The sequence below is a fragment of the Pleurodeles waltl genome, chromosome 6, assembly GCF_031143425.1.
Source record: "Pleurodeles waltl isolate 20211129_DDA chromosome 6, aPleWal1.hap1.20221129, whole genome shotgun sequence".
NCBI classification, from domain to species: domain Eukaryota; kingdom Metazoa; phylum Chordata; class Amphibia; order Caudata; family Salamandridae; genus Pleurodeles; species Pleurodeles waltl.
In genome coordinates this window covers 340,296,989-340,323,621 of record NC_090445.1, presented here as the reverse complement: position 1 = coordinate 340,323,621, position 26,633 = coordinate 340,296,989, and the positions used below count along the sequence as shown (strand labels likewise).

Genomic DNA, 26,633 nt, shown 5'->3' with positions numbered 1-26,633 from the left:
GGCTCTTCTCCTCTCAACCTGGCACCTCGGCTGTCATCCAGGCTCTATTAACCATGGAAATGTTAAATTTGTGTACAAGCACTCTGCTCAGAACATCTGCTCGATACTGTTGATTAGCAAGGTACGCTTAAGCAGGTTATGGTGCAGTTAATGTCAAACAACTTGTGCATTTTACAAGGCTTACTGAAAATATGATACTCTCTCGGTACTAATAACTATCATAAGACTATCACGTCAATGTTTATTGACCGCCAAAGGATGGAAGGCTTAGCACCAGGGTCAAGTGGGACAGAAAGTCAAAATAAAAGTGGCCCCATGAATGAATTAGAAAGCTAAACTGGTTGTCCATGTTTGCAAACTGAGGCATTTTTCAACTTGTAAAGAAAGGATGTATAAGTATTTTTCAGGGAATGATAGACTGCATGGATTAGAGCTTGCCGCAGGCAATGTTTGTTTTAATATAAGTGAAATCAACCCACCCCTCTTGGATTGACTGCAAAGGCAGATCTCACCAAAACTGGCTTGATAATCTCTGATCTTTAGCTGCAATGGAGGTTGGAGGACAGGCTGCATGTGTGGCCCACTGGCACTCATATGGGGGGTACCAACACCATTTTTTCTCACTTTGAACCACAGCGAGAGAAAGAAAAGCACAAAATGGGGAAAAAGGAGGAAGTGAAAGGCAGAAAAACAGTGAGAAAGAAATCTGGGATGGAAAAGAACCTGAAAGAATGAGATAAAGGAAGAGGGAATTTCTAGTTGTGGTTAAAAGGGCATGAGATGGAATCAAGACTACATAGCCTTGGTATTCGGTACCCCTGAAATTTGATGGCAACGGCTGTGGGCCATTGTGCAAAACTTTGGGCCCCAGGACTTATACTTTTACAAATTAAGCAATGGACCTAAGCCTCTGAGTACATGCTTATATTAGCACAACATTGGGCCCAGTGCTTAATTTGTAAATAAAGAGGTGCCGGTGCTCAAAGCCCTTCTCTTAAACACGATACTGCTGTAATTAAATCTGCCAGCACTGAATACTGAGGCAGCGTAATCCTGAAGCCATCTCGGGCCTCTTCAATCCATTTACGGCCACCCCTGCCCCTCAAGCTCATCCTGCAACTTTCTACTTTCTCCCTTTATGACGCTTTTTCGTTTTTCCCTTCCTTTGTCTTTCCCATATGTGCCTTTTGCTCGCAGCAAATGCCTGAGGCATAAGAATAAGCCCCGGCCCTCTCAAATAAGTGCCGGTGCTCAGCACCGGAAACAACAAGCACAAATTAAGCACTGATTGGGCCCCAAAATAAAAAGGATACAAGATATACACACTGTTGGGCACGCAGGACAGGAAAATATGCACGTCTACAGGGCACACAATACTGTCCCAACAATCTCTCTCAAATTCCCTCTGCATTTATGTCTGTTTCCCTCCAATAATATTTCGGTGTTTATATATGCAGGGCCAGACTGGCAGAGAGGGCAATATGTTAGTGCACGAAGGGATAGTCTGAAAGGTCAGTGTGGGCCTGTTTTTAGGCTGCCCATGGGCATGTTTTATAATCTGGTGTCGTTTTTTTTTTACTGTTGGTTTAACTAATATTACCACAATATTTGCCTGCAGCAAGCAAAGGCACGCAGCCCTCCTAACCTTTCATGTCTTTACAAGCTCAAAAAGTCCCCAGCTTGAAAATGTGGGCCCCCTTTTAAGTTCTCTGATTTCCTATCGAGGACCACTTTTAAGCTGGTAACCAGGCCTATTTCCTGCCAGAGTCCGACAATGTGTATGTGTGTGTGCCCCTTCGTGAAATTGTGTTTCAGTTTACCGGCAGTGCCAGTGCCACCTGGAAGCTCCAAGAGCCCAGGACTCAAACCACTGTCCCTAAGGCCGTCTTCACGGGCGTGTGCTTCACCCGGCAACCCCTCTTCTCCTTGTGGTCTCCTCCAAACCAGTGACGCAATGCTAAATATCCCACAGAATGTGGTGAGGGGCCCCTGAGTCTTCCAAACCTCACAGATATTGATTGGCATTGAGCCGATTGGGCCGCCTGAAGGACTGGGGGCACCTGAAAGTAAAAGGCTTGCCTTACGGCCCTGCTGTTCTCGACGTCATCTGCTCCAGTACACTGCGCGCGCGTCCTTTCTCTACGCCTCTCCGTCTTCAGTCGCGCAGAAGAGTGAGCCTTCCTCCCTGAGGCCCCGCCCGAGTGCTGCACTCCAGTCTCGCCGACGCGCAGCAGGGGCGGTAGTGGGGCAGCAGGGCACCCCTGGGTGATGCACAGATGCCGGAGTCACGCTGATGCGCGGCCAGGAAGGCGCAGACACACCGGGGAGCCGTGCAGTTGCTGCATTTGTGGTTTTGTGCTGCTGACACTCAACAAGGCGGGGTGAGGGCACCCCAGGGTGCTGTACAGGTGCCGGATTCGTGCTTTCCTGCAGATTTACAGCTCAGTTAATGGAGCTGAGAATAATCAAGAACACTTTAGCAGATAGCTGAGGGCTCGGTAATGTCTGCTGCACCACCCGCATGGGGTCCCGGCGGGGCCTTAAGCAACAACAGCAAAACTGGGCATATGGTGAGAGAGTTTACATCGGCCTCTGACTTCCCACAGGAATAGCCCCACGTAGAGACGCACCACGTACACCGCATCCTAAGTAAGGGAGTGACACTGTATTCCATGTGCACTGTCCTTACCTCTGTGAGTGCACCCCTGGCCTGACGGAAACTTCTGAACCGTCACGTCCCACCCCGCTACTGACAGCAAGGTTAGGGTGAGCAAGTCTTGCAGTGTCCGTGCACCCTATCCTGGTACCTGTGTCCTACGGGGGGCGAGCAAGCAAATTCAACGAAAGCATGAAGAGGCGAGCCGGGGGTCTCACGTGTCTCTAAGCTCCAAAACATAAGAGTCCATCAAAAGAGTCAGCATGTAAACCATGCAAAAAATGTCATGAAAAATACCATCCTTCAAAACCCAAATGGATTTTTCTACATTTTTAAGTGTCTCAGTTAAGTACATACGATTACATTACCACATTGAGTGGCGTTTATTGAAAGCAATTTTTTTTCAAACATGAAATACTCGAGAATACCGCATGCATGCCCTGAAGAGACTGCCATAAGTTACCCAAGATATTTCAGTAAGTCATGTTCTCTGTACAGATGGTCAATACTGTTTAGAGGTGTGCGAAATATACGCAGCTTGTTTTTGCATAAATCTGTGCAACTTAGAAAAAATTAAGTGAAATTATGCAAAATGCAAATCTGTCACTTAGCTCTATATCTCAGTTTGACATGCACCCTTGTGGCACTTTTTAACATGACGCATTTCACTGTAAAACTATATCGCAAGAAACTACAAGTGGCACATGCAATTGGCCGTTCGCGTTATTTCTGTGTGCTCGCTATAAAATGTGCTGCAAACAGCACAAACTATACGATGCAGTGTAATTCCGTAATTTCCGGAAACATGTGTAACGTTAAATTCCCAAATTTATGTGAACTACACCAATACAGGATGTATTTCACCCGGGCCTAATATTGTTATTATACGTGAAGCAATATTATTTTATAATAACCATAAACAAGTGAGTTTTTTTTAAACTGAATTACTTCAGCGGCCTTTCAAATTGTGGTAAATGATTTATAGTGAAGGAATACAATTTACTTTGTGTCATACAATTTGGCCAAAGTATACATTTCTGTACTGAATGTTTCCGTAGTAACTGGACATCGAACACAGGAGCAGAACATGTCTGTTGTATGCAGCACATTCCATATGTCTTCTTGGAGATCTAGGGTTTGGGAGCAAAGACTGTAGGGGGTCCCAGGGGAGTCGTGTGAGCCAGCAGTAAATCTATCTATCTCTCGGGTGAGCCAGCTGTAAATCTATCTATCTATCTATCTATCTATCTATCTATCTATCTATCTATCTATCTATCTATCTATATCTCCGCCAGCCTGTCTGTTCATCCGTCCGTCCGTCCACCTTTTTTAGCAGTTTTTGTCTTACACCTGAAGTACGGCACAAAAGGGGCAGTGTCTGGGATGCTTGGCTCGGCTTTATTTGAGCTCACCAGTCTCCATGAAACAGTGGCCGAGTCAAAGCCAGACGTTTGGCATAAGCCGACCCTACGTTTTGCTTGACATGCACACCTCTACTGTGCCCACCCAAAGACATCTTCCCAGACATCATTGCCCAAACCTAATGGGTGGACCTCCCCTTTCACCTGCTTTCAGCAGCACCAAAGCACAGAGCACCAAAAAAAAGTGACTCCCCATTATGGAATTAGAGAGCTAAAAACGTGGCCCATGTTTGAAGTTGGCGCAGTTTTGAATTTGTAAAGACACGCTGTATAAATGTTTTGCCAGATAAGGGATGACTGCATGGATTTGAGCTTGCTGCAGGCAATGTTTTTAACATCAAGGAAATCAACAGTAAAAACTGGCTCACCACACCATAAACCAGACACACAAACAGCCAAATAAGGGCCCACACACTGACCTGCCAGACCAGCCTGTAGAGCACTGCTTGATTGCCCTATAGGCCAGTCCGACCCTGATAAGAACCCCCCTTACACTGTACACCATCCTGGTGTGGGCCACCCTAATACCTGTGCCTTCATACTGGTGAGTTGATGGCTGCCTTCAGTTCCCCCTGAACGTGGAACCTACACCTGGAGAGGGCACATTGTCAGCATACCTCATCTTGGCAAAAGTGCCCCATCTGCTGGTGCACCCCATTGGTAAGAACACCTGCTTTCTGTGCCTTCCACATTAGTTAAAGTGCCTCTGCTTTCAATGCTCATCACCCTGGTCCGGGCACCCCCTACCGTCAAAGCCCCCTAGGCAAAAGGGCAGTGTCCCTTGTTATGAGGTCAGCTATGCTCTCAATGCCCACCGTGCTGATAATGGGGTTTCTCCCTGCCAATGGTGACAACGTCCCCTGCCGTCAATGTTTCCAATTCCAGCCCTCCTTTTGTACGCACTTGACCACTGGTGCCCTTACCTAGCTCAGTGGCCACTACGGTGATGTTGTGCCAGGGCAGCGTCTCGCGGTCCAAGCTCATTGCTGTTGAGATAGTGCCATCCTGCGGGTCGATGGAGAAGAACCTCTCAGGGTCGGAGTGCCGGTCGATGGAGTACCTGCCGAGAGGAGGAGCGAGAGAGGGGTGAGGTTTGCAATCATGACAAGTCAGCCCTCACTGTGCCTCTCTGAGGCAGCGTTCCTTTGATGCTATAGCCCTCCCACCTGTGCCCTGAATAACCCAAGACTTGCTATTGTTGTTGCTATCTGACATTTGTACAGCTCAGTCTGTCATTGGCATGGCATTACAGAGCCTACTAGTAGTAGTGTGACTAACTGAAGTTCTGAGATTGCCAAGACAGATTGCACTGTGGTTTAATTTGTGGAGGTCTGAGGTCCAGGGAGTGAATGGTGATGTATCTCACTCATGTGAATGATCAGTATCAAACAATTGAGAGTTTGATGGGTGAGCTAGTGTGCACCTAATATCCTTAGTACACTGCTTGGTCAGTATATGTACCCATTACCCAGCAGACGTAAATGTGTGGTAGACGGCTGTTGGAGAAGATGTGTGGTAGATGGCTAGTGGGGAAGGTGTATGGTAGGTAGCTGTCAGAGAAGACATGTGGTGGATAGCTGGTGGGGAAGATGGATGGTAGGTGGCTGGTGGAGAAGATGTGTGGAGTATGTTTGTTAGAGAAGATGGCTGGTGGGGAAGATGTGTGCTAAGTGGGTGGCATAGAAGATGTGTGGTAGATGGGTGGTGGGGAAGAAGCAAGATAGATGGCTGGTGGGGAAGATGTGTAGTTGCCAGCTGGTGGAGAAGATGTGAGGTAGGTTGCTGCTGGAGAAAATGTGTGGTAGATGGCTGGTGGGGAATATGTGTGGTAGGTGGCTGTCATAGAAGCCGTGTGGTAGATGGCTGGTGGGGAAGATATGTGATAGGTGGCGGTCAGAGAAGACATGTGGTAGACGGCTGGTGAGAAAGATGTCTATTGGGTGGCTGGTGGAGAAGATGTGTGGAATACGGCTGTCAGAGAAGATGTGTGGTAGATGTGTGGTGTGGAAGATGTGTGATAGATGGCTGGTTGGGAAGATGTGTAGTTGGTGGCTGCTTGTGAAGATGTGTGGTAGGTAGCTGTCAGAGAAAATGTGTGGTGGATAGCTGGTAGGGAAGATATGGAGTTGGTGGCTAGCAGAGAAGATGTGTGGTAGGTAGCTGTCAGGGAAAATGTGTGGTAGGTGGCTTGCAGAAAAGATGTGTGGTAGATGGCTGATGTGGAAGATGTGTAGTAGGTGGCTGGTGGAGATGTGTGGTATATGGCTGGTGGAGAAGTGATGACAGGACAAGTCGTAGTCCTTTAACTGTGTATCTGGTCTACTGTCAAAGTTCTCGTTAATGTGTTCTGCTGACTGATATGCTATGTTGTGTTTTGGAGGCAGTGCAGGTGTATACAATTTTCTGGCGTACCTACACGTAATGTACAGTATTTAAGTGGTGCCAGTGGAAAGGGGGGTACAGAGAAGATACATGATAATGCACCTCAGCCATTCACATATCTGAATTTCACAGTCACATTACATCTCACATATTTACAATCAGATTGTATTGCACACTCATGCATCATTTAAGCCCTTGGAGATTTCAGTCAAGTGCATCAGTCGGGTCAGAATTTATGTCTACAGGTTCCAAAATATACATCGTATCCACCAGGGCACGTCCATACGCCACCTTGCGCCTAATTTGCACTGTTAGACGAATGCGCGTGACCCATGAATCGTAATTCCAGATGTACCATCAGCGCTGGAGCAGTTCTCATCCTTCTATGGTGTGCGGCAGCTGTGCCAACGGGCAAGCAGTGGCTAGCTGGGGCTCCTCAGTAAAGCATTATTCAGAGATTCAGCTGCAAATCCCCACTAAGCCACCAGAAATCACTTGCACCAGCATGACATACCGAGGAAGCTCAGAAGCCTCGCGGGATGCTCCGCTGGGCACATAGGCCCGTCAGGTGCTGGCGAACATTTCGTTTCTCTATCTTTCCATCTGCAGCTTGTCACCTGCCCGCCTTTTCCATCAGCCGGCAGGCCTCGAGGACTCCAGCAGAACAGCTGCCGCCCCCCTCCGAGAAGCAACATTCTTCTGTTTTGTCTCCCCACTGATTTCCCCTTACAAAATCACGTCATAAAATGTGAAGAAAATTAGTTTAGTTTTGAGTTACATTTGGGGACCTCATTTTTTATTCTAATTTACAGAGCTGAGTGCATAAATAGGGATTTTTGCAGACGCTTGCAGAGCAGACTGCACGTTATTGGCGTAAGCTGGGTCAGGTAACGTTTCTACAACCAGTGCAAACTCAATGGGCTGGCAGCTTGAAGACAGAGCCACTGAGACCATGCGATTTTGCAGCAAAACTGTTTTCCGCATAATTATGAGTTTCCGCATTTGCCAAATAATCTGTCATCTGCTACATAATCTGCAGATGTAAAAGAAAAATCTTTTGGATCTCAGAGGGACGTACTATAAAAACGGTAAACACGTGTTGCAGTACAGTGGAAGGCTATTTGCAAAGAGTTGTCTGCTCCTCTTCCTCTTGCTTGTTGCTGTATTTAAGTGTTAAACTGATACTAATGGGGTGTAACCTGTGCTCAAACAGTGTTATCTTGTGTAAAAATTCAAGAAGTAATACTATCACAAAATGTGCCACATTACGCCGCACACTTTTCCTTTTCTTGGTGCATAATTAAGTCAACGCAGCTGCATAAATTGGTGCTCCACTGCCACATAATTCCGGTAGACCTGCATATACGGTTACCTCAACTAAACCTTGCACTTGAAACTTCATTTGCTAAATTATAGGAAAACAACAGCATAGCAGTGAGTGTAGTAGAGCTACTGGTGTGCGACGAAGACGAAGTACTGCTGTCTGTTCAGCTAGCTCAAAGAAAGGATTGTATATAAATAGAACGTTTGCTCACATATACAAATATCCGCCATCGTTATTCCTCCACAAAGTTGGTCTACGTTCGAACGTGATGTCAAATGCATACAGCGTGTCATAGAGGATGCTAAACGGAAACAGAGGAAGGCATTGGATCCTAAACTGACACAGAGGAAGGCCTTGCATTGCCGTTTCCCTCCGTTCATTGCATGGACGTCATGTCTTCTGGAGATGTGTGCCTGTGACCCAGGATCTGCAAATTGTTTCAATTTAGAGGCAATACAATAGGTAACAGTTCACTCAGAGACCAACTCTGAGTTCGTAAAGTTAGTCATACTATATGTGCTGGCGTCAACAACATTGAGGCCTGTGTATTTAGTCTTTAATCAGAAATTAATAGGTGTTTATATAGTAGAGATGGGAGTATATTGCGTAATTCTGTGTAATGTAATCACCCAAAGTGAATTATCCCACAATTTACCAAGATTACGCGAGAAGAGCAATTCTGCATTTAGTGCTATTTTCTTAGCAGAAAAATGCTCCCTCGCATCCAAAATAAAAGCGCGAATGCATTTTGCCCTATGAAGTAGAGCTCAATGCAACAGAACATGAACAGCAAGTGCACCCTTGCATCCAAAATGGTACGAGGATGCTTTTTGCTCTAAGAAAATAGCACTAAATGCATCAGCACATAAGCAGCAGCCCAATCTGCTGCTTGCACTCACTAAATGTGCTCTCGCAGTAGGACTTTTCCCTCCCAAAAGAATTAGGGAGCAGGCGTGACCACTCATTTTTGAGATTCAAGAGGGATGAAAGGAAGAATCTTTCTAATTTAACACAGAACAAAAAAGCAGGAAGGAGTTAGTTTGTTTATCTGTGCCCCCCAAAAAATAGGTTGGAGTCAAAAATTTCACCCAGGTTATTGACTGAAGGTGCCGGAGTGGGAGGGGAACCGGGCGTCTAAGGCCACAAGGAATGACCTCAGAATACCGGATTTGTTCTAAAAAAGAGAACTTCAGTTTTAGCTGAATTGAGCAGCAGGCTATTATTGTTCATCCAAAGTTCGATTGCTAACACACAGCGCTTAAAGTTATATGCAGCTTTTTTGGTATCATTTGAGATAGCCACCACAATTTGTGTCCTCTGCTTAGGCGGCTGGTGCAAAACCAAAAGAAGTAGTTTTGAAGTGCACAGTACACTTTTGAATAACGTTTTTAATAAATATTCATTTTTGAAGCACAGGTGGTAACTAGTCCATTAACAAAACACAAAAACAAAAATGATACAATTAGGTAGTTAAATAAGTACTGGGCTAGTATTTCTCTCTGCACAGGGTGATGCAGCTCTGAGTCTCATGCTCTCAACACTGTTGCATCTATGCAAGATGCCTATGACACTGCAAGATTGCCACAATTTGTAGCAAACATTGGCCTGCGGCAGTAGGGTCAGTTGGAAGGCAGTGCTTAATTGTTTCAGGTGAGCACCGTCACTCATTTTTGGAGACAGGAACATGCTTTGATCATCACACTTTGACCCAGAGCAAGAAATAGTAAGGCGGAAAAAGGGCAAAGACCGAGGACAAGAAATATATGAAAACAAAGACAAAGGGAAAATAAACAGAGATTAAAAGGTACATACAAGAGAGATATAAAGTGACAGGAAGTCTAAGATGGTGGGAGAAAGAAGCATGAGGCGGAATCAAGAATAAGAAGCATTGGTATTCTGTAACCCTTGTATCTGGCAGGGCTAGCGCCAGGCTCGTAAAAAAATAAAAAATTTTTTAGGAATGGAGCCTTGCCACTACTATAGAGCCCTCAGAATTCAGGTAAGATTATTGTAACCCCCAATGTGGAGAGATTAGACGCAAGTGATCAAAATGAGGTCTTACCTCCCAGCGCCATGGTCAGCAGTCTACTGTTAATCAAGGCAGTCTGCGGTAACCTGCAGTGCTTAACTGGAGATGGTGGTGGCCCACCCACACTTGATATTGGGGACCAGCACTTCTTTTATCTCATCAGAATTTGACACAGAAGAGAGAAAAACACAAAAGAGGGAAAGAAGAAGGAAGAGAAATACAGATAAAGAATGACAAAGGGAGGAAGCAGGGATGAAAATGAACTTGTAGGGATGAGTTTGAGGCACAAGGAGCGTTAATTAAAGGATTTAGATGCATGAGGGTGGAATCAATACTACGCAACCTTGGCATTCGGCCCCACCACCTTCTGCAGCACCGACGGCAGCTTCTGAGCAAAATGTTTGGGCACCGACACGTATTATTTTGCAGATTAAGCAGTGGTAACCTGTACCCTGCAGTAAAGAGTGCAACAAAGTAAAAGTCAGCAGAGAAAGACCTTAGGCAGTGAGGACTAGTAGCCATTAGCTGCTGGATTTAATGAGTGCAGTGGTGTTAACACATCAGGGCAGGATCCATAGCATAAACATCAGTGAGGAATCAGGGAATAGGATTATGTGTTCCCAGGGGAGTGAAGCTGATGGAAAAACAGAAGCCGCTGAGACTGCAGGGCTTTGAGGAACTAAGGAGACGGGTCCTCAGTCCAGCAGATTACAGAAATGGAACAAGAGTTTACGCTGGGACTCAATTTAAAGAAATAGAACTTTGACATCAACCAAGGGTTCATGGAGCCTGACTAGGAGAGCAGCAAACAAAGGAAGGTGAAGCAGGAACTCGACGACAAGTCAGCAAAATTCTGCCTCAGAATAACGAGACAGAAGAAAGGACATGGGATGGGTAAACGCCGTTAGACAGCACTGGTGGAACCATGTAATGAGGGAAAAGTTATGACGCTTCAGACTAAGCTATTCTAACCTAGGTTCAGCAATGACATTTCCCTCACAGACACGGGTGAATCTGCCACTCAAGGCCTGTCCCAGGCAAAGGGTCAGATTGCGAAAGGCTCTTTCAGCAGAATTCCCTCCTTAGTACCTTCTGACTATTACACTCTAACAGAGGAAGACACCCATGATGTAAAATAAAATTAAGTGCCCCTAAAGGAGAACTGTGTGACCAACCTATAACACTAGTTCTGTTATAAAACTGTTCCCTAGAATCATAATATTCTGAGTGCTTCCCTCCCAAAGGAGGGCTGTGGACTATCTTTCCCATTACTCAGTGTACACCCATGATAAAAAAAAATGGTCTAGGATTAGATGCGCCTTCAGAACATTAAAAGTCATGACTGCAAGACTGATCCAGGAGTAGATATGTACTAACACCATGAAACGTCATAACAGCGAGAGACCAGGACCAGGCGTGTCTTTACACTATCACAATACCAGGAAATAATAGGACTAGGGGTGCCTTGCAACATGTAGTACAATGACAACAAGAAGGGCCTAGGACTAAGGGCCTTATTGAGATCTCAGCGGAGGGGCTACTCCATCGCAACAGTGACGGAAATTCAAATACCACTGTTTTCATTGGTATCTAGATTTCAGCGGACAGGATATCTGTCATCGTTGTGACGGGGTAATCCCTCCGCCGAGATCTAAATCAGGCCCTAAGTGTGCCTTCGATACATGGAAAGGCAGAACCAGGTGGGTCCAGGGCTAGGTGTACCCTCACATCAAGATATGTCAGGATAATAAGGTCAAGATTTAGGCTAGGCGTACCTGCACAATATTGAATGTCGTGAGAGTAGAAAAGGGAATAGGACTAGGTGTACATGCGCTCTTTGTACTGCCATCATTATATTGCGGCCTAGGACTGTATTTGCCCCTTCAACAACAAGTGCCATAACATTGTGAATTATTTGTGCAAGTGAACCGACGACGGCTATTGTACTACGTATGGCCTCATCAGTTTTTTAAAGTGAAACATCAATGCAGATGAAAAGAGCCACCCTCCGCCCCCTCCCAGAGATTGCATTTCTGCATATACAAAACAGACCTGGTCATGTACATGATGCAGTGCGCAGTCAACCAACATTTGCCCCCAAAATGTTAATCACAGTAGAATACCATCACTACAGGATCTGAGAACGACCTTCAGTTGTCTGGACCCCTCCTGTCACTGGTGAGGTTGTATATGAATTACATATTCTAGTACAGCCCTAGCTCTCCAGAGCATCTTGGCTTCTCATCGCCTAACCATCTTGCTTAAAATGGTAAATAAAACGTTGCCAAATATGATCACTTTATTGAGGCAATTATTAATCAATAATTCCAGTAATTCCAACTCTAGTATATGCCACATTAGTTGAGTGCACCTCCATGTCAATGGTGGGTCCCTCCACTTTGAGGAAAAAAAGGGGCATCCAATTTTGCCGCCATGAGTATGTGAGTTATCAGAGATGGTTTCTCTTGTACCAGGTACCACAGTAGCTGCTGATATGGTTTATCACTGGGAAACGTCTGGAACAACGACTCCGGAGCAACTATTACGTTGTTAATGCAAGCAGAACCACGCTTGTGTTAACAACGACTCTCCTTTTCTTTGCCATAACCACGCATGTGCTGAACAAGGCATATGCATGGTTAAGGCAGAGAAGAAGGAAGAGTGCATCGGGAGAGCACGTGGTCTGGTAAGTGGGGCTGGGGAAGCGTTGTGGGGTAGTTTTTAGGGGTGGGAGTAGATTAAGGGCTTGGAACAGGGAAGGGGGAGGTTGGGTAGTTTGTTTTGTTAGGGGTGGGGTGAGGGATCAGGGTAGTTCTGGTTTTTTAGGGGCGGGGGATCAGGGCAGTTACGTTTTTTGGAGGTGGGTGATCAGGGTAGTTTGGTTTTTGGGGATCGGGGTAGTTGGGTTTGTGGGGGTCGAGGGAGTCAGGGTAGTTGGGTTTTTGGGGGTGGGGTACAGGGGTAGTTTGGTTTTTAAGGATGAGGGATCAGGGTACTTTTGTTTTTGAGGGTGGGGGTCGGGTAGTTTTGTTTTTGGGGCGGGATGGGGGGTCAGGGTAGTTTTGTTTTTGGGGGTGGGGTGGAGTAGTTGTGTTCTTGGGGCTGGGGTGGGGTTGGGAGATATGGGTAGTTTGGTTTTTGGGGGTGGGGGATCGGGATAGTTTGGTATTTGGGGGTTAGTGGTCGGGGTAGTTTGGTTTTTGGTTTTGTATATTATTTCTGTTTGCTAGCCAGAGGAGTTTTAAGGCATGCAAAGCAGGCTATTGCCTAGGGAGCCCACCGTTTAAGGGATCCCTAAGTAAAGTGATTGGATTGCTGTGATTGTACTAGTGGGGAAAAAACAAACATTCTTTTTAGGTCGAGCGCACAAGCGCTCTGAGGTGTTGTAATCTCTCTGTGAGCTTTTAACCACGCCCATTGCACGACCCTTAGTATCACTCATTTGTGGGTGTGCCTTTCAAAAATCCTTTATCATTTGTAGATGCTTTACGTTTGTCCCTCTTTGGGGCAGTTTTGATACCGCTTTGGCCATCGCCCCTTTACATGGATATTTGCACGAATGCTGATATGTTGGACTGCGAGCGAACTTCTTTTTCCTTTTGTGTCTCTCCTTTGCGCTCACACTCGTGCCAGCTGTGTCGCGTTGAATCGGCTTGCTTATGTCAACTGTTTTACTTTTCATTTTCAATTTATGTGGCAAGAAAATTCCAGTTAGAAATTTACAAAAATAATAGCTCTAATTCGAGCAAACGCTAGACCTATTAAATTACAAATGCTTGTTTATTTTGACTGCTGGACATGCATCCTGACACGCAACAGCCTGCCAACCTTAACCCTTGCACTGTCAGATAGTTGGAAGCATTTTATTAAAAAACCCTTCTGAAATGTATCTCACCTCTTTACTGTACCTCTCCTCTTCTACTTGAACCCTTTTTCTTTACCTCTCTACCTTCCTCTACATCTCTGTGTATCCCTCCTTCTCAACTCTCTCCCTCACCTCTCTATCTCACATGAATGAACGAATGAATGAATGGCAGTATTTCTAAAGCACACTATCACTCGTAGATGAGCATCCTGGCACTATACTAAGCAGCACTGTGTACCTTGTCACAGGCCTGAATGGATCCATTTAAATGAGGGCGTGACAGAGTGCGGTGGGGGCTTGGAAAAGCCAGGTCTCCAAGGTCTTTTTAAAAACGTCTTCCTCGCCTATCAAGCGGAGGTACACTGGCCGTCCCAAGCTTTGGTGCCTTTCACCATACAGGATTCTCCACCTCTAGATTTTAATCTGAAGGACGGGGGCTTCATCAGATTTACGCTCAAGGATCTAAGGGCCATGTGTATGAACACTTTCCCATAGACACAGAATGGGTAAAACCCTTTGATACATCTGGCTCCAAGTGTTCTCAGGTCTTGTGATGACTGAACCGGGCCATCAGGTGTCTGGGCCCGTAGCCTTGAAAGCTCCAAAGACTGGCAGCAGGGTCTTGACAAGATTCTTCCATGGTTAGGTAGCCAATGGGGTCATCTTACTGTGGCTGAGGCAGAGCTCCGTTCAGGCAGCTGTAGCGCCACTCTGGCTGCTGCGCCTTGAACCATCTGGAGTTCACGAATTAGCTGGTTTGAGCAGCCCGCATGCAAGCTGTTGTCATAGTCGAGCCTTGACATAATGAGGGCAAATGCTACGGTTGCCCTGGCACTAGAGTAAAGGAAATCAAATAATTCGTTGAGGGGGTTGATTAAAAACACATCCTGGCACCACTGCTGCTTGAGGTTGAAAAGATAGTTCGGTATCAAATTTGACCCCCAAATTCTTTGTACTTTACCCGTGTCTGGCGGAGAGAGGACTGAGTTTGGCCACCAACGTGTGGGAGAAAAAAGACTGGATTTTCCAATGACAAGAATTTCCGTTCGTCTCTGAATTGCACTTAATATGATTGTTTTGCATCCATTAAATGATGCTGGGAAAGTACTTTTGAGGAGACACTTCTTACAACACGTCTCTTTCTCTGTTCTCTCTACCTCTCTTTCACAACCATCCTATTCTCTCTATCACCCTCTCTTTTCTCTTCATATTGACACCTTTCTAGTCACTCTCAACCTTTCCTTGCTTCTTATTGCGCTGTTTGCATCTCTCCTCCAGCCTCACCTCACTCTCTGCCTCACCTTTTTACCTCAAAACAACCTCTTTATATCTCATCTTTCGCTACCGGTTTCTGAACCTTTGCTGCCTCACCCTTCCCTACCTAACACCTTTCATTACCCCATCTCTCCATATCCCACCTCTCTCTCTCTTGCCCTCTAACCGCTCTCTCGATTTACCCCATCATTCATCCATTCACTCACCAGCTTACCTCACCACCCCAGCTCCCCGCCTGCTTTTGAACTCTGTTCCCCCTACCTCACCTGCCTGACTCCTTTCTCACTACTTCTCTTTCTTGCCCCACCTCTTTAGGTCTGGCTTGACAGTACTTCTACTGTCAGACCTCATGCGATGACAAGAAAAAGAGGTTTGAAAGAGTTGCTTGGACTCTGCTCACATGCTGATCTTCTACAAGAGCTTTTGACTGGGCAGAATTTGTCTGCATCTACTAGAAACAGTGCTTGTGGCCTTGCTGGAAAGCTTATGCTCAATACAGTAGGTCCGAGATTGTTAGGGTGACAAGGTACTGATCAAACTTATGCATCTGAGAATGGTTTTGTCAGTTGCCATAGGTCTCACATATTGATTATGAAAAGGTAAAACAAAGGTTTATTTATAACTTGCATATGCCAACACCGTTCTCCCTCTACCTCACTCGCCCTCCTTCTACCTCTGCATCAAACTCACCTGTCATTCTCGACATCATCTCTCTCTCAACTTTTCATCTTTTCTCTCAACAGGTTACCTGTCTTTCAGCTCTTCACCCCTCCCCCTCTTTACCTTCTTCTCTGCCTTACCACTCTCTCAGCATGATCTGCCTTTCTATACCTCTTTCATGCTGTTTTCCTCTATCTCTACCGCACTGCTCTCCCTCTACAAGTCTCTGACTACCTCACCTCTCTACCCTCCTACCTCTGTGTCTCTCTGCCTCTTTCACCTCTCTACCCTGTATCCCCGTCTGTCTACCTCCCTCCTCGGTGTATCCCACTTTTCTCCCTCTCACTCCTTTCCTTCTATCTTGAGAACTGTCCACCTCTCTCTGAAAAGTGGCCTGAACTCTCTGCCTTTTTCTATCTATCCCTTCCTCTTTCCACCAGTCTGTGCCGTTCTTCCTTGCCACTGCACCTTTCTTTTTTACCTTATGTCTCTATCACTCTCACCTATCTTTACCGCACCCCTAACTCCACTGTCTCTCTACTTCATCTCTCTTGTTATACCGTTCTCTTTACACCTTTGTTCTTCTCCTGTCTCGTGCCTTTCACCATTTCTCTTCCTCAGTAGACTCGGGGGTCATTGCCTGGCCAGAAGGGGAGGAGGAACAAGGCAGGGGAACAGGAATAAGGAAAAAAACATTACATTTCAGCGATCAAATGGGGAACATTCTCTCAGCTGTGCTTTGATTTTCATTGTTATATCAAGAAAGTTAGTTGTGAACAGGAATGTATTTGCCATTGGGAATATTTGACAATTAAGCGTTATGTGCACATGCATTTAAAACAATGCACTATTGCACTAAACATCCACTAAATCACTGTCACTGTTTAAATATTTAAGTACAAGCACAAAAAAGAAAATGCATTGTTAATGCGTGTGCAAGCTTGCCATCAAAATCTGACCCCAGCCTGCCAACGTCGACTGACGTCCCTCTATGGCAGCAACTTTTTACATCCCTTATCCCCACCACTGGCATACAGCATGGCAGACAGTGTGGATGTCTCTATCTAACGAGCAATGTGTCGCCTCTTTTCACTACATCAGAAAGTAGAGGATGCTACAGGGAAGTGCTTTTAGAATAGGGATGTCCAACATGGTCCAGGAGGACCACATACCTGCCAGGTTTTCAGGACAAATATGACTATATAATTGAGCTCCATTTAGATTAATAGTACTTTTATCTCATGTGGTTATCCTATACCTCTAGCATGAATGTGGCCATCCTGTCATATATTGGTCGCCCCTTATATAGAACTGTATGTGACGGGTAGTTGATGTCACAGGGCTACGGCAGTGAGAAGGAGCCAATATTTAGACTGGTCTGGGAGTCTGTCTTTAGTATTAACGCAGTATGTGTGGATAGGGGTGCCTATAGCATGGGCATGTCCAGGAGGGCTACAGATTTTCGTGGTGTTCACATTAGCTACATTTACTCCTTTGAATGCGCAATGGTTATCCTGATAATTTCACATACATGTGGACCTACATCAGACCCTCTGCTACAGCGGGAGGTAGCAGTGTAGACACTCGTACTGGGTGACTCAGAACTTCCTCCTAACTGCGGAAGAGGCGGGACAGGGAGCTTGATAACCATCTGCAAAGTTCCCCCTCCGGCTTCCAGATACTGGAAAAGATTAATTTACTTTGAACCTGAAGAACAGGACTACAGTTTAATATTAGTGGAAGTGGGTAAGGCCTCACCCTAGTGGACGGTCCTCTTTTATCTTTTTGAAATAGTCCACATCAATCTATAAGCGATCCCTGATCACCAGGGAGAGCCGTAGTAGTGAGCAGAGCCTCGGCGTCCTGCCACATCATGTACTGTAGAACTACGGAGGGATTGAGACAAAACACTTTATCACCAGAGAGCGCCATGGCAGTGCGTAGGGCCTCGCACTAAGGAGAGGTCTAGAACTAAAGAGGGTCTTAGAAGAGAGTGCACTCTCACCAAGAAGTAATCAGGGCCTCGGACTAGGCATGCCATTGCACCAAACCACAGCAGTAAGCAGGGCCTTGGACCAGGCGTGCCACTGCACCGAACCACAGCAGTAACAGGGCCTCAGACTGGGCATGCCATTGTACCGTACCACAGCAGTAACAAGGGCCTCAGACTAGGCATACCATTGCACCGAACCAGAGCAGTAGCAAGGGCCTCGGACTAGGCATGCCATTGCACCATGGAGAGCCACAGCAGTAACCAGGGCCTCGAACTAGGTGTGCCATTGCACCAAAGAGAGGAACAGCAGTAAGCAGGGTCTCAGACTAGGCGTGCATTGCACCGAACCACAGCAGAAACCAGGGCCTCAGACTAGGCATGCATTGCTCCACGGAGAACCACAGCAGTAAGCATGGTCTCAGACTAGGCGTGCATTGCACCGAACCACAGCAGTAACCCGGGCCTCAGCAGTAAATAAGGCTTCAGACTAGGTGTGCTATTGCACCATGGACAGCCATAGCAGTAAACAGGGCCTCAGACTAGGCGTGCCATTGCACCAAACCACAGTAGTAACCAGGGCCTCAGACTAGACGTGCCATTGCACCGAACCACAGCAGTAACCAGGGCCTCACACTAGGTGTGCCATTGCACCACAGAGAGCTATAACACTAAACAGAGCTTCAGACTAGGAATGCTATTGCACCACAGAGGGCCATAGCAGAAAGCAGGGCCTCAGACTAGGCGTGCCATTGCACCATGGAGACCCACAGCAGTAAGGAGGGCCTCAGACTAGGCGTGCCATTGCACCATGGAGACGAGACCCACAGCAGTAAGGAGGGCCTCAGACTAGGCGTGCCATTGCACCACGGAGAGCCATAGCAGTACCCAGGGCCTCAGACGTGGCATGCCATTGCACCACAGAGAGCCACAGCAGTAAGCAGGGCCTCGGACTAGGTGTGCAATTGCACCGAACCACAGCAGTAAGCAGGGCCTCGGACTAGGCGTGCCATTGCACTGAGCCACAGCAGTAACCAAGGCCTCGGACTAGGCGTGCCCTTGCACCATGGAGAACCATAACAGTAAACAGAGCTTCAGACTAGGCGCTATTGCACCACGGAAGTGATCTGGGCCCCACACTCATCCTGCATATGGATGTTCTTCATAATAAGTAGTCTTTGGAATTAGTGCAGTGTCCTGTGAGTGGCTGTGGTGATGTCTGCGCTTCTTAGCGCATCATTTTACTCAGGCACACACAGGCTCCTCTAACAGACTCATCCCGGAGTGGCTGGTTGGCACAGTGTACGTATCTGCAAACGGGCTCCCGGCACTCCTGGGCTGTTGAGCTGGTCAGCTCGGGTTCGGAGCAGACTGTCTGTGACAGGCCTTGATGCGGATTTGTGGCGGGCGCTGTCAGCTGGACCATACATCACCCCATCTGTTTCACAAGGAGACAGACGATCTACGAGGCAGCATTATGACTCATTCCTGTTTGTTTTCATAATTCTCCGAATCTGAGATGAAAGGCAGAGTGATAGGTGTCTGTTTACGTAGACTGTGGCGGTGAGCCTATGGGCCAGATAACAACCGTGGCAGAGGGGATTACTCCGTCACAAACCTGACGGATATCCTGCCCGCCTTAGTACACGTTCCATTATATCCTACGAAACTAGTAATACGGTGGACGAGATATCCACCACCACCACATTTGTGACAGAGTAATCCCCTCCGCCAAGGTCGTAATCAGGCCCAATATCTTTTTTCATACTCACCCCTGGAGCAGAGGGGCACAAACCCTTTCAAGCTAATTGATGTTTTGCATTCAATTTGGGGCGTTGGCGTGTACCATGACACACAATGAAGCCTCTTGCTGCTCTGAAAGGTACCGGCCCTCCCATTCGTGTCCACCTCTGGCACTGTAAGGTCAGTGCCATGCCAGGGAATCAAGATGGCGCTAACATTCTAGGACAAAAAAAATGGAGACCACTGGACCGGCGTTCACAGGCTGTTGAAACTTTATTTTGGTGAATTTTCAAGGAGAAAGCTCCACCAAAAATGTTGAGGGAGAAACACTGAAAATACAAGAGATTAAGCATTGGTAAAACCAATATTTCAAACCGGTGCAAGCTGTGTGATGGTTATATTTTTTGCAAGCATATACCACCAAATGAAAAAGAAATGAAGCAAGAACGTGGCTGCCACATGCTTGTACTAAAGATATTGAATAAAAACCCCCATTCACTGCCGTTTTAATAGTTAATTAATTTATTAATTATTAATTATTTTTGAAAGAACAATCCTTTCAGCTGTGCCACGGGTTTTATTATTATTATTTGTGAAGGAGACATAAATCGATCAACATATAAAGAAGCACTCAAATCACAGGCTGCTACAAAGTTACTTAAACAGTTTATACCTTAAAAAGAAGTGGGGAAATAAATCACCAGCTAACTGGGCACCCAAAGTGCAAGGGTAATATACAGCTGACATTTAAAGTTAATGCAATACATAAAATAAAAACTGCACTTTAAATCAGCTTTGTCAATGAAGAGGAAGGAGCTATTTTTAGCTGGATGTCACCGTGCAGTGTTTTTTTGCAGCCGTTTGAAGTGAAGTGAGCTGATGCACTGCCCTGTGCTGTATGCTGTAGTGGATGGAAGCAAAAGGGTGAATGACTATTTAACAGACCAATGGATGAAGCCCCCTGACCAGTAGCCCCTCCAGATATGTATATTCATTATGATTTATTTTCTAAAACAATAGGTTAGCAAAATAGCCCAAGGTGTCTCAAAAGCTAGACGTAAAAGGGGACATTGGTATAAGAAAAGGCACAGGAAAACAGGTGTGGAGAAAAGAGGCAGGAGTAACAGATTGGGCAGCGGAAGCGGTTCTAAGGTATAGGTAGAATTCTCAGGAATAAGAAGGATAAAGCTAGTGGAGTGAAGATAGGAGCTGAGGATTTAAGGTCCAGAAGTGCATAGCAGTACTCCTTTATATTATTATATATTATTTGTATTGGTTCCAGGGCATATATAGGGAGAGAAGTGCTAGGGTAACTATAGTAGGGTGTGTGTAGGGGTTGAGTTACTAGACTGTACACATCTGTAGAGGTCCCGGTTTATTGATAAGGGTAGGCACACCATGGTAGGGGTACAGGTGCTAGGGTACAGTCCAGGATAGGGATACTAGACTAGAAATAAGGATAGATGCAGTGGTAATGGTCCAAGAATATAATCAGAGGTACTATAATATAGGTAGGGATAAAGGTACAATGGTATAAGCAGAGCCAGAGATAATACAATATAGTAAGGGATGAATATACTAGGAAAGGTAGGGGTACAAGGGTATAGTTTGCTGTAAGAGAGTATACAATTACATTAAAGAAACATAACAGACTAGATATAGGTAGGAGTAAGGGTACTACGGTGTGACTTACTATAGTAGAGAATTTCATTAAAGGAAAACCCCTCCTGTTTTTCTTTATCTTTATTTAGTGTAACCCCTCAAAAATCATGTTTTTAATCCACTAACCTCCCTTTACCTTTACCCTCACCTGAAACCTCGGAGCCCGTTACTGCCCTTTACCTCTACCCTCCTCTGACCCCTAAAATACCCTTACCTCCATTTATTTCTACCTGCCCCTGAACCCTAAAAAATGCTTACCTCCTCTACGCTGAACTCTAAAAAAAACGTACTTTATCTCCACCCACCCCTGAACTCTAAAATATATACCTCCTTTTACCTCTATCCTTCCATGTTCCCTAAAAATCTCTACCCACCTACAACCCCTAAGTCTTACCTTTCTTTACTTCTACCCTTCATTACCCTTATCTATCCCTTAACCTTTATTATTTTTAATGATGTAATAATACGCCATTTAAAAATTACCTTCCTGCGTAGTAAAGCACTGCGAGGTAAAGTAGCAAAAAGGGATCTACGTGGTACTTACCTGTGCGGTAAGGTTCTGCAGGGTAAGGACCATTGGGGGGGGGCATACAGAAAACAGCACATAGTTCACTGAGAAGGGGGGAGTAAGTGGTCACAGTACAGGAAGAGAGAAAACAGGGAAAGCTGTGAGGAGATTTCACTCCTTACAAAGAAGGCAGCGAGAGGATGAACGGGGCGAGAGCCGCGGGAAGGTAGGTACTGGGGTTCCCAACACTAAAAGGAAAGCTAGGGTTCTCTACAATGCTGGAAACAAAAGACTGCAGGAATGCTGGTCGACATGAAGGACATTCTGTAGGATGGATCAAAAGTTCCGGGAAAGCTATTCATGTAGAAAAATTCAAGCTAACAGGCTATTGGCGATTATGTCCCCTGAAGTATGTTTTTCTCCATCATCACAGTGAAGCATTTAGAATACCCATACAAGCTACATTTACATACAGGTAACTGAGGTAGGAATCATGTACATAGTCCTCCTGGTGGTCATGTAAGTAGTCCTCCCGGTGGGATGTAGACCTTGATGACCGGAGCTGGAAACCCTACCTAAAGCTGAAGGTTTCCAGTAGTGCGTAAAGAGATGAAATAATCACTTCGGCCAAGCAACCAGGCTGAGGTCTAATAACTGAGAAGGGAAGTTTACACGTGAAAGAAATCTCATCAGACACTGGAGACGTGTTCCGGGGCGAGGAAGCGGAAGAATGAGTTAATATACCAGGAATCACGCTCCAGTGCATCTCTGATGAACACTGATGAAATGGGCCGTTGCCTCCATTAGAAAATGGCGGATAGTAACGGGTTGTGAGACAAGTCAGGTATTGGTAGTAGCGCTGAAAACCCCCACTGGGGTCTTTGAAGCGGCAGCTTCCCCTCAAATGAAGCACCTGGTGCCTTTTGGGGCAGAGGGTCAGCCAATGATATCTTAGATGATGAATTACCAGAAGCTGCTAGGAAGTCCCTGGCCAGGTAAGGGACTGCAATTTTAAAGGGAACACAAAGACATGTTTGGACAAATTTAGTTGTGATCACGGCTAATATGACCGGAAATATATTTTGGTCAGGGGCATACTGCACTGCAATGTTAGTACTCTCTCAAAAATCAAGTCGCTGGTCTAATATTCAATCTACTATTCAGCTAGTGCTAAATGCTCGGAACTTAAGTTTCAAACTTAAGAAACAAAAAAGTAATATCATTGCTCGAATGGGCCTTTGTATGTTTATCCCTCTTACTTGTGCAGGCACCGCTCATACACTTATTGCGTTAAAGCCAGAAATGAACAATGTATCAGTAAACCACAATTGAAGTTCAATCTAGAAAATGTCAGCTGAATGCTTGTTACATTGCAATCTTGAGTGCATCTGCACTCACAGCTCAATATAACATTAATGCCCTTTTAAACCATTCCATGATAAATCCGCCAAGGCACACAGCAAGGTAAAGGTATGCATGGGGTTATACATTCTGTGAGTTTGTCAGTGGTTAAATGATTAGAAAGTAGTTGGTTTAAAGTTAAATAGTTAACAATGCAACAGTTTAAACCTTTTGTAAATGAAACCTAAATTACTTACTTACAATGAGATTGTTTATTAAGAAAACATAAGAACAAAACAAATCGTACCATCAGTCTAATTACTACAAGTAAAAGATTTACATCTAAGAAGGTTCCTTAAGGTACGAAGTTGAAAAACAAACTATAAATCCAAATCCAGGTCTATAAATGTCTATCCTTAAAATGTTGGAGTTTGGCCGTAAAGGTAGATTTGAAGCTGCAAGGCTTTAGGAAAAACAATTTAGGATTGACTAAGGTCAACCACACAGGCACAAATCAGTGGGTAAAGAAAACCTTAGAAGGCTAAAGAGATGGTTCACAACAGGCCTGTTATGCAAGGGTATCAATAGTATCTTCGGGATGCAAAAAAAAGAGAAACAGTAAACATTTTCAATCCATCCAACTTGAGCTCGGATTCAAATCTTCGCAAGGATCCTTCCCGTTTGTAGGTGCCCGGGATACGGTCTATAGAGTATTGGGTCATCGGTTATGAAGCTGCTTATTTGTCATATTTATGAAATGAGTGGAGTTTATTTGTTGGTGGCATGAAGGTCTGGATGTCTCAGACCAGGAGTCATTCCAAGTAATGAGTATGGAGGTTACTCTAGAATATATCAAAACTGTGAAATCAGGCTGATTAGAGGGAAATGATGAGTTTAGCAGTGTAGCTCAGAAAGTGAGCATTCACTAATTTGTTCGGAAGATTAACATTACGTTGGGATTTATAAACAAAGTCCAAATGGAAACAGAGCCTAGCCACAAAGGTTAACTTTCTAGCTCTATTCCTCACCTGTTACTGCACACACAAGGTCGCCCTTAGTGGAAGGTATGTAAAGCTTCACAGTGTCTCCAAAATCAATCTAGTGGAATACACCTGGATTCTGGAAAAATCTGAATTGCCTATATATTCTCCTACAAGCTCCTGTCAATGAACACATACCTGCCTCGCAGAGAGTCATTGGAAGTATGTCAGATGAGAGCTAGTTATGTTGTTATGTTATATTACATGTTATGATATGCAGATTTGAGGAGCACTCTATCACCCAGGTGGGTATCCTGGCACTGAGCAGGTGTGAGCCTAGCCAAACCTAGGTGCCTGGTGAGACTACTCGAAAAGCCAGGTCTTCAGCTTCTTGCGTAATTCGAGAAGTGAGGAGGAAGCTCTTATGTGTAGTGGCAGGTGGTTTCATGCTTTAGGACCTATGTAGGAGAAGGGTCAACTATCAGATCTGGTTTTCTATATGCATGGGATGTGTGCAAGTAGGAGTCCAGATGAGCGGAGGTGTCTGGGAGGTTTGTGAAAGCAGATGCAATTGCTGAGGTATGCTGGGTCAATGTTATGTAGTGCCTTGAAAGTGTGGGAGATAAGTTTGAACTGTGATCCTTTGTGCATGGGGAGCCAGTGGAGCTCCATCAGGCGTGATGTGAGTGCGACATGGGAGGTTGAGAGTGATTCTGGCTGCCAAGTTCGGAATGGGGTGCAGTCTTCTGATGAGTTTTTGTGGATTCTGGCGTAGAGCGTGTTCCCGTAGTCCACCTTATTTGTGAGCAGGGTGTACATAATGTTTTTCCGGGTGTTTATTGGGAGACAATTTAAAGATGTTCCTCAGCATCTTCCGAGTATGGAAGCATGAAGTGGTGACTGCATTGACTTGGGCAGTCATGCCGAGTTCGCTGTAGATCCCAAGGTTTTTGGCGTGGATGATGAAGGTGGGTGTTGGTCATATTTCTGTAAGACACATGGTGGAGTCCAATCTTCCCAAAGATCATGATTTTGGTCTTGTTAGTGTTCAGCTTTAGACAATTGGTCTTCATCCTTTGGGTAATTTCAGTCATGCAGTCATTTGACTTGATCGTGGTCTTGTCTGTGAGGGAGAGAATGACTTGTGTGTCTTCACACACAAGTAGGAGAGGATACTGATGTCATGCGAGCTGAGGATGCTGGCTAAAGGGATCATGTATGCATTGAAGAAGGCTGGGCTCTGGGAGCATCCTTGCAGAATTCCGCAGATGAAGTCTCAGGCAACTGAGGTGTATGGTGCCAGGCTCACTTACTGGTCCTTCCAGTCATGAAGGAACAGCTCCATTGGAGAGCATGTCCTTGGTTTCCATTGTTGTGTAGGCGCCGGATAAGGATGGAGTGGGAGACCATATCAAATGCTGCAGAGAGGGCCAGGAGGATGAGGGTAGCCTGGACCCCTCTGTACAGTCATGCATAAGTCATCCGTGGCAGTGATGAGGACAGTTTCTGTGCTGTGGTTGGGTCTGAAAACAGACTGGATGGTGTTGAGGAGTTTATGGTCGTTGAGGTAGTTGGTGAGGCATCTGTTGATGATTTTGTCTAAGACCTTGGATGTGAAAGGTTGCAGAGAGATCATCATGTAGTGGCGAGCATTGAAGGGTCCGCAGAGGGTTTCTTCTGGAATGGGAGGACAATTGTGCATTTCCAAGCATTTGGGAAGGTCGCAGAAGAGGTGGAGCCATTCAAAGTGGGTGAAAGCATGGTGCTGATGGGTCACAATCCTCTGGAGTAGGCACCCGTGGGGCCCGTGAGTGAATAGACTTTATTGTAACGGTTTTTCTTCTGGGGTAATGACAGGTTATGTAGTTAGCATTAGTTCTTTGCATAAGATTGGGAGGCATTTGGTCAGGTCTGTCTGCTCTGATTGTGGTTTGAAGTTGCTGTAATTGACAGTGATTATTTTGATGCTGAATAGTTGATCAATATTGTTGCAGAGGTCCTGCTGGGGTGATCGAGTTGGAGGTAGCTGCTGGTGAAGTGAAATCTTTCACAATGGTGAATATTTCTTTGCTTCTGCTGGCATTGATGTGGTCTGCCAGGGCAGCATGTTTGGTGGGTTACATCATTTGGAAGTAGCATCTCAGGGCGGATTTGAATGTGCTCCTGTCTGTATTGCCCTAGCTCATTCTCCAATGATTGCTCCAGTTGTTTGCAGTGGTATTTCATCAGTTTGAGTTCCTCCATGTGCCAAGTGGCTTGGGTTCTAGATCTTGCTTTATTGCTGTATTTGAGGGGGGGGGCATCTGAGAGTCAGTGTAGAAGGTGATCCAATTGTTGAAATGCGTGATGGCTTTGGGGAGACTTTGCTGTATTCAGGTCGGTGGGTGTAAAGGGCATTGCTTCCGTCCTTGTGAGTAATGCTTTTCCAGTTTCTGCAAGCTGGTCTGGCAGCGATGTATGTTTACTGGACTGGGACGGGGATGCTGAACATAATGAGGGTGTGGTCTGGCCATGAGAGTTGTGTGGGCTCATTGACTCTGTTGAAGTTGGTGAAAATAGGGTCCAGAATGTGTCTGGTGACTTGGGTGAGTCCCTTAACTCATTGGGTGTAACCCAGGCTTCCAAAGTCTTTGATGAGTGCTTTTGAGTTGGGGTCAGCGTGTTCTTCCAGATGGAATTTCAGGTCTCTGCATAGGATATACTTGCTAGTGTCCAGGGCAAATGGTGCAATGAAGTCTGTAATGGAGTTGGTGAAGTTGATTTGTGGCCCGGTGGTCTGTAGATAAGAATGCGGTGA

At 45.6% G+C, this 26,633-nt stretch overlaps 1 protein-coding gene across 2 annotated transcripts in view; it reads right to left on the bottom strand.

Moving 5' to 3' along the window:
* CDH24 (cadherin 24) overlaps positions 1 to 26,633 on the bottom strand; it is a 507,414-nt gene that overhangs the window by 68,212 nt on the left and 412,569 nt on the right. For both annotated transcript variants that reach the window (XM_069238226.1, XM_069238227.1), the window contains exon 8: positions 5,001 to 5,137. In XM_069238226.1, the coding sequence (XP_069094327.1) occupies positions 5,001 to 5,137 (137 nt within the window). The remainder of the gene's footprint in view (positions 1 to 5,000; positions 5,138 to 26,633) is intronic.